Raw genomic sequence first — 8,685 nt, 5'->3', positions numbered from 1 at the left:
ATGTTTGCTAAGTTCAAGAGGTTCATGAAGAACTTAAAAAATGCATCCAAGAGAGAGACCAACGGTAAGCTTAAACAGATAGACAAAGCTAATTATGATGAGTGCTACAAGTATAGCAAGCTAGATCACATGGTCAAAGACTGTCCAATGTGGGAAATTGAGTGGAGGAAAGAACGAGCTGAAAAGGAGAAACGTGAGAAGATGAGAGAAAAAGGTTCCAACAAAGGAAAAATCCTGGGTAAAGGTTTCACTAAAGCAATGAAGTAGGCCTTCGTGGCAACATATGAGGACAATGGAAGTGATAAAGAGGAAGAAAAGGAGGATGAGGCTATAAGTATTTATGTTGTAATTGATGAACATTAGGTAGTGGAGATAGAGCCTCCAATACTGCTTGGAATGCATATTGGAAGACCTCCTCTATTTGATGGACATCACTATGATGAATGGAAGCTACTTATGGAAACGTTCCTTTAGGCGACTGACTTTGACCTATGGGTAATTGTCAGTCATGGACCAATTCTCCCGACCAAAATGGATGGTAAAGGTAACAAGTGCAACAAGAGAGGAGAGGAATATGATAATGAAGATCGTCAGCTAGTCCAGAAAAATGCTAAAGCAAAGGACCTGCTTTACAAAAGCTTTCTCAAAAATATTATCTACAAAGTGTCCTCTTGTATCTCTTCCCATGATATATGGAGGACCTTGGAAACTGATTTTGGAGATGAAAACATCGAAGTGGCAATGATGACGATTGAAGAAAGACAACAGAAGTAGAAGTGATTGGAATGATGGCCATGAGTGATTGAGACTCTGAAGATAAAACACATCAGGTAAGTATCTCTAACTTAAAGGAAAACATTCATGCTATGTCTAAAAAATAATAGATGGCTATAATTGTGACAATGATGAGTGAAATGGATAAAATAAGTGCTGGATATGATCAGTTAATAAGCAATCTTTCATAAGTCAAACTTGATCTCAAAGAGCTTGAATCTGACAAAGCTAATCTAAGAGGACAGGTCAAAGACCTTAAGAACCAGGTTCTTGAGCTTACTTCTAAAAATGAGAAGTCTCCTGATATACATGGTAAGGGAAAGATGAGTGATCTGGAGGATAAGCTTGAAAAGGAATTAAAAAGGGCTAAAGAGAATCTTTGTGACGCTGAATGTAGGAATAAAGTCCTGCAAGAAAATCTATAAAAGGCTAATTATGAACTAGCTAGACTAAGCAAATGGCATAGATTTTCAGATGCCTTGAGTTGGCTGATTGAAAACTGAAGCTCTAACAAATCAGGAATTGGCTACAGAAAACCTATTCCCAAGGTTGATCCAAAGTATATAGGAATTTCTAATAATAAAATGTGCACTCATTGTGGAAAGGTAGGACACTTTAGAGATACTTGTCCTGCCTTAATTCATGCTCAGTTTAGAAATACCTTTGGTCTTGCTAAAAATGTGAAGAAGGAAGAAGAACCAAAAGCAAAGCCTTTTGTCCATACTAAGTGGATTAAGGTTAATAAGAAAATAGCTGCTAATCCTCTTCCCTTCTGGACAAGAAGAGATCTGATTCATCCTTTTTCAAACAAAAAGGGACCCAAGTTTGTCTGAATTTCCAAGACTAACTTGTGATTTTTGGTGCAGGCTAAAGTAAGAGGAAACAATCAAGATTGGTATCTAGACAGTGGATGCTCAAGACATATGAATGGAGAAAAGAAAAACTTTCTCTTACTGATAGCCTTCCAAGAATGGAGTGTGTCATGTGGAAATGGGAAAAAGGACCAGATAACAGGTATTGGCAAGGTTGGTAAGTCACTCTCTCATGCTATAGAAGATGTGTATTATGTAATAGGCCTTAAACACAATCTTCTTAGTATCTCTCAAATGTGTGATAAAGGAAATGAAGTAAAATTCAATTCTAAAATCTGTACTATCACTAAGCTTGATACTGATGAAGTTGTGTTAAAAGGTAAGATACATAACAATATTTACAAGATATCTATTATGTCTCTTCCTCAGAGCGAGCACACATGCTTAAATGTAGTTGAAGATGACCCACTGCTATGGCATAAAAGACTGGGTCATGCCAGTCTTTCTCAACTCAACAAGTTGGCAGCAACGGACTTGGTTCTTGGTCTACCAAAAGTTGAGTTCTCCTCAAACAAGTAAGGTCATCTTTTAAATCTAAAAAAATTATCAGCACCTCCAAACCTCTGGAACTCCTTCACATGGACCTATGTGGACCAATGAAAGTGAGGAGCAGAGGAGGTAAGAGGTATGTTTTTGTCATTGTAGATGACTTCTCCAAGTATGCATGGACTCTGTTTTTGGGATCTAAAGATGAAATTTTTGATGTTTTCAGTGTATTTGTCAGAATGATTCAATAGAAATTGGTTGCAATGTATTAAGTATAAGAATAGGCCATGGAACTGAGTTTGAAAATTTCAAATTCCTTGAGTTCTGCAACTCACATGGTATTGATCATAATTTCTCTGCACCTAGAACCCCACAACAAAATGGGGTTGTAGAACGAAATAATAGATCCTTAGAAGACATGGGAATAACCATGCTGATTGTTAATGGACTGCCTAAGAGTTTCTAGGCTGGGGTAGTCAATACTGCATTTTACTTGCTGAACATATGCATAGTCAGACATGTTCTTGAGAAAACTCCCTGTGAGTTTCTTCGAGGGAGAAAACCCAACATCACTCACTTGAGAGCATTTGGTTGAAAATGTTTTGTGCATAATAATGGCAAAAAGCTCTAGGTAACTTTGATAACAGAAGTGATGAGAGAATTTTCTTGGGTTACTCTCCACATAGTAAGGCCTATAAAGTTTTTAATAAAAGCAATATGTGTAGAAGAAAATATTCATGTTATTTTTTATGAATCTAACGATTTGGCTGAGAAAGGTCTGTAGGATGAATACTATGACATAGGACTCACTGGTGATGGAGCTCTTAAGGAATCGGAACCTCAATCTAAAGATGGATCTAGAGACCACAAGGAAATTGACAGTGATCATGAGGAACAAGAAGTAGAGAGAACTAATCTGACCGCTAACCAGACTGATGAAGCTATACCTACTGAACTTGTTCCTTTGGGTCACTCCTTGGGTGAATCATCGCTAAGTTCACCTTTTTTGGAGAACATCATCTCTGATCTAACTGCAAGAGTGCAAACCAGGTCATCTCTAAGAAATCTATGTGCACTCACAACATTTCTCTCACAGGTTGAACCTAAAATCATCAAGGAAGCTCTAAAGGATCTAGATTGGATTATAGCCAGGCAAGATGAGCTAAATCAGTTTGAAAGAAGCAAGGTCTGGCACTTGGTACAAAGACCCAAGAACAAAACTGCCATAGGTACCAGATGGGTGTTCAGAAACAAGCTGGATGAATAAGAAAATATCAAAAGGAACAAGGCCAGACTGGTGGTTCAGGGATACAATCAAGAGGTGGGCATTGACTATGATGAGACGTTTGCACCTGTAGCTAGAATGGAATCTATAAGAATTCTCATAGCTTTTGCTGCACACATGGAGTTCACCTTGTATCAGATGGATGTAAGGAGTGTATTCTTGAATGGTTATCTAAAAGAGGAAATGATTGTTAAACAAACTCCTGGGTTTGAAAGTGAAGAATTCCCTGACTATGTGTTCAAGTTAGACAAAGCCTTGTATGGACTGAAACAGGCTCCAAGATCTTGGTATGAAAGACTCTCAAAATTCCTCTTAACCAACAACTTTGTAAGAGAAAAGGTAGACAACACTCTGTTTCTGAGGAGCAAAGGAAAGAATATTCTGATTGTGCAAGTATATGTGGATGGCATTATCTTTGGGGATACTAATGAAGCAATGTGCAAGGAATTTGCTGAGATGATGGGGAATGAGTTTGAAATGAGCATGATGGGTAAACTGAACTTCTTCCTGGGTTGCAAATTAAGCAAACACCTACTGGAACCATGATACATCAGTAGAACTACATCAAGGAACTGCTGAAGAAATTCAACATGGACTCCTCTAAGTCCATTGACACTCCCATTTCTATTGCAACAAAGCTGAACCTTGATGAAGAAGGGAAAAGTGTTGAACAGAAACTATATAGAGGAATGATTGGTCATTGTTGTATCCACTGCAAGCAGACCAGATATTGTATTCAGTGTAGGACTTTGTGCAAGATTTAAGGCAAATCCCAAGGAGTCTCACCTGAAGGCTGTTAAGAGGATACTAAGATATCTCAAAGGGACTCTTGACATGTGCCTATGGTATCCCAGAGGGTATAGCTTTGATCTAGTTGATTAAGCTGATGTTGACTATACAGGTTTTCATGTTGACAGGAAAAGACCTTCAGGAACAACACATTTTCTAGGTTCTTATTTAGTATCTTGGGAAACAAAGAAGCACAACTCAGTGGCTTTATCCTCAGCTGATTATGTGGAAGCAACATGTTGTTGTGCCCAGTTACTGTGGATAAGACAACAACTAAGGGACTATGGTATTTTGGTTGATTGTGTTACCATTTTTGTGATAACACTAGTGCTATAAACATTGCTAAAAATTCATGCCAGTACAAGAGAACCAAGCACATTGACATTAGACACCACTTTCTCAAAGACAATGTTGAAAAAGGAAATATCTCAATTAACTTCTGTAAAACTAAATTTCAAATTATAGATATTTTTACTAAAGCTCTGAGTAGGGATCACTTTGAAAGGAACATACAACTAGGTCTAATCAATACTTCCAACTAGTTGAACCCCAATGATTGGCTAGAAAAAGTATAATTAGATGTAGATAGTCAAGTACAATGTGTTTGATTTAGTCTCGTGCTTGTATTAAGCACACACACATGCTTAGAAAAATTTGGCTTATAACTATGTTGTATGATAGTAATGTATAGTGCTGAAGCTTTATTGCAGAAAGTAAGGAGTTACTAAGGAGTTGGTTTTTCGACACAGGTATATGTCATCTTGTCTTAATTGACCTGGACTTAATATCCTAAATTATTGCTATGCTTAGACTTCTAATCCTGTTAGCATCACTTCTAGCTGTCATCTAGTCAAAGAATTAGGGGGAATCCTAGAGCAATTAGAGTTTAATTACTCCTGAAATCCTAATAGTCAAAGTAACTGTTATAAGAGTCCCGTTAGAACTCAAATTCGGTCACCCTCTCCCTTCCAGTCAAATCGGGAGTAAAGTCTTTAAAAGCCAGTTATGATCAGCTTCTTAGACATCACTGTTTCTCTCAAACCCTAAGCAAGAATTAAGAAATAATTCTCTTTTTTACCTTCATCGATTTTCTTCAATGATCACTATGCCTAAATCCAGCCAAACCCCTCCTAAATCCAAATCATCATCCAAGTACTGAAGCCAAATCCAAGAACATAAAGCCAAAATCAAAGAAAAGTGTCAAAACATCAAGTGAACCCGCACCAACACCTGCTCCTTCTCCATGGATATCCTCCACTGTACCTATACCATCATCCCATGTTCTTTCTACTCTCACCATCCCCACATCCACTGGACCTTCACTTCCAAAACCAACCACTCATGAATCAGTGCATACTTCAAAAAAAATACCTCTAAGTCAACCAAGGTCAAGGCTACTCCAATAAAATCTGTCAAGAATGTCAAGGTAGTGCCTGATGCTACCGCTCAAGTAGCCACATTGTTCAAGGAAGCTATGGTTTAGGGGAAATTAGTACCAGTCACTACAAGTCAGGTACAACTCCCTCCTTCAAAATTAGATGTTCTAGTATATGTTATAGATGTTGCACCTTTAGACACTCTTCCACCTACAAATGATAAACTACAAGTGGAGGAACTCACTGTAGAAAAGAGTGCAGGAAATTTGGAGAAAGAGGTAGATACCACTACTGTGGTACCTCTGGTTGAGAGGGAAGGAAGTAAAGAACCAGTGCAAAAAGAGACATCTGGTGGTCTTTCATTCAGTTGGACGGAGGATAAGGATGATAATGGGGGTAAAAAAGAAGAAGGTGTTATGGGCAGTCATGAGAAACATACTACTCAAGACATCTCTAATGAAGAGAAAAAGAGTAAGAATGAGGGAGATTCTAGTGAATAGAAGGAGAGTGAGACAGAAGATAGGATAAGTGAACAAGTGGATGATTCTGCAGAATAAGAAAAGAATAGTGAAGAAGAGGGTAATTCTGAGAGTGAGGGTGAGGATCAAGAAAAGGCATATGTTGCACCTTTAGACGCTCTTCCACCCACAAGTTATAAACCACAAGTGGAGGAACTCACTGTAGAAAAGAGTGCAGGAAATCTGGAGAAAGAGGTAGATACCACTACTGTGGTACCTGTGGTTGAGAGGAAAGGAAGTAAAGAACCAGTGCAAAAAGAGGCATCTGACGGTCTTTCATTCAGTTGAACAGAGGATGAGGATGATAATGGGGGTGAAAAAGAAGGAGTTATGGGCAGTCATGAGGAACATACTACTCAAGACATCTCTAATGAAGAGGAAAAGAGTAAGAATGAGGGATATTCTAGTGAATAGAAGGAGAGTGAGACAGAAGATAGGATAGTTGAACAAGTGGATGATTCTGCAGAAGAAGAAAAGAATAGTGAAGAAGAGGGTAATTCTGAGAGTGAGGGTGAGGATCAAGAAAAGGCATGTGAGAGTAAAGGAGTGGATGGAGAAAGTAAGGAAGAGAATGAGAATAAGAGTGATGAATTTGAAGGCTCTATGACCATTGGGAACATTGTCATATCCCCTTAAGAACAAGCAAGTTGAGAGAAAAGGGCTAAAGAACCTAGGACCTTGTTAACTTCTTTCACTGGAGATGAGGAGGTCAGCAGTGATTAAGATGACTTGCCCTTGTCTGACGTAGGAAAGAAACCCAGGAAGACTCATGTGAAAGAAATAAAGTCTACACTTCCAACAAGAAAAGAAGTGGCTCCTCCTGCCAGGACTCATCTTACACGGAGTAAAGAAAAGGATGACGATGAACAAATCATTAAGGAGTCCAGAGGTGCCAAGAAGCCAAGGAAGCACATTTCAGTTGTGGAACCTGTGGTTGAGTTGGATGGAGAAGATGAGTCTAAGTCTGCTTTGCCAGAAAAGCCCTCTACACAAAACAGAAAGGTTGCCAAAGCCACAAAAACTGTTAGCCCATCTGCAAGGGCCAGTAGAGGAAAGAACTGAAAGAATGTGCCAGTTGTGGTTGATAGAGTCACAGAGTTCAAGAATAGAAAAGTGCTCAATGGGAAGATTCTTACAAACACTGATGAAAAATGGATGGCTCAGCTGGTTGAAAAACTTGAGTTATAGGGATGGAAACATGTTTGTCAAAGCTTTCCCCCCTATATGTGTTATTGATGTGGTGGATTTCTATGCAAACTTCAAATTTTATGGAAAGGTAGGAAAAATTAAGGTCAGGGGGTTTAAAATGGAGTTTGATGCTGAGGAGCTGGGGATGCTTTTGAATAATTCCTATTTAGAATTTGACAATTACCTGAAGAAAAAGTGGACAGCCATAGACAATGATGTTGACACGGGAATTGTGGTCACAAGGAAGTTCTCCCAAAAGTTTTAACTGGATGCTCCCCATAAGGTGTACAAAACTTATATGACCCCCTTGCACAAGCAGTTGTTTCACTTTGTCAATTCCTGTATTCTACATAGGTCTGAGAGATGGCATGAGGCTACTCTGTTAGACATGGCTGTAATGAAACTTCTTGACACTGGTAGACCTATCAATCTCTCTGGCCTGATGATTCAGCACATGGCAAGAGTTGCAGACTCTTCCAAGCCTAAGCATGCTATGACTTATGGCTTCATGTTGATTGAGCTATTTGACAAGCTCAATATTGCCCTGCCTAAGCTTGAGTATGGAAATCACAATGATGTTTTGGATGCTGTTACCCTCAAGCAGTGTGGCTATGAGAAGATCAAGGCTAGAGGACCAACATGATCTGCTATTCTACCTGGAAGCAGCAGGGCAGCAGAGCTCAGTAAGAGGTTGGAGTTGGCTGTTGAGGAGAATGCCAAGCTTCGTGAAGACAATGATGAGCTAAGAAAAGTAACCAGGCAACTTAGGGAAGAGCTCAGAAGAGATAGGGAAGCTCATACCCAACAGATTGCCACTCTTGTGAAAGCATTGACCTCCTCTACCTCTCACCCAAGAACATATTCCTTCCTAGTGTCCTCAGTCTCTTTTGCTATCCCAGTGATGCTTTATTCTTTTTTCTCTCTTTGTTCTAGTCTGAGTAGGTTGCAGTATGTTTAGTTTATTTTGTTCTAATGGCTTAAGATAAGGCCCTGGGCTTATTTTGGCACTATTAAATGACTTCTCTTATACTGTTTTAATGCTTCGTACAGTATTGGATCATCAACATAGATTATTTGCTTTGATAAATCTTGAGCGTGTGTTGTAGCATGTATGGACTTGAATCTTACATTAACTATGCTTCATATGTCTAACATCTTTTTGTTTTTTTTTCGATGATGCCAAAAGGGGGAAGATAAGGTTAGGGTGTTGTTATGAATATGTATGTCTATGGTGTAATGTGCATGTTGATTGATTGCGACTTGTTGTGATTACCTAGTTCTAGTGTGTACAAAATTTGTCATCATCAAAAAGGAGATTTGTTGAGTATTGAGATTTTGATGATTAACAAAGTTTGTTTAGATGCAATGTTCGAAGAACCAGCTCCTCAGGGTAAAGG

The 8,685-nt window shown here is 38.8% G+C and overlaps 1 protein-coding gene across 1 annotated transcript; it reads left to right on the top strand.

Moving 5' to 3' along the window:
- The first annotated feature begins 4,007 nt into the window (after window positions 1-4,007).
- LOC138893714 (uncharacterized) lies at window positions 4,008-7,162 on the top strand. Its single transcript, XM_070178368.1, has 7 exons — window positions 4,008-4,158; window positions 4,319-4,492; window positions 5,781-6,053; window positions 6,141-6,338; window positions 6,393-6,485; window positions 6,567-6,659; window positions 6,849-7,162. The coding sequence occupies exons 1-7, from the start codon at window positions 4,008-4,010 to the stop codon at window positions 7,160-7,162; spliced, it is 1,296 nt and encodes a 431-aa protein (XP_070034469.1).
- The last annotated feature ends 1,523 nt before the right edge of the window (window positions 7,163-8,685 follow it).

This window comes from Nicotiana tomentosiformis, chromosome 6 (assembly GCF_000390325.3).
Source record: "Nicotiana tomentosiformis chromosome 6, ASM39032v3, whole genome shotgun sequence".
NCBI lineage: Eukaryota > Viridiplantae > Streptophyta > Magnoliopsida > Solanales > Solanaceae > Nicotiana > Nicotiana tomentosiformis.
Note: the sequence above shows the minus strand (reverse complement) of the source record. Positions and strands in the feature narration are given on the sequence as shown.

Excerpts from the sequence above, each read along its gene's own strand:
- LOC138893714 (XM_070178368.1), top strand. The coding sequence starts at position 4,008 with ATGGACTCCTCTAAGTCCATTGACACTCCCATTTCTATTGCAACAAAG. Across the intron at positions 4,493-5,780 it reads ACAACAACTAAGGGACTATG|ACACTCTTCCACCTACAAAT; the intron begins GTATTTTGGTTG and ends TTGCACCTTTAG. Across the intron at positions 6,054-6,140 it reads CTCTAATGAAGAGAAAAAGA|AAAAGAATAGTGAAGAAGAG; the intron begins GTAAGAATGAGG and ends CTGCAGAATAAG.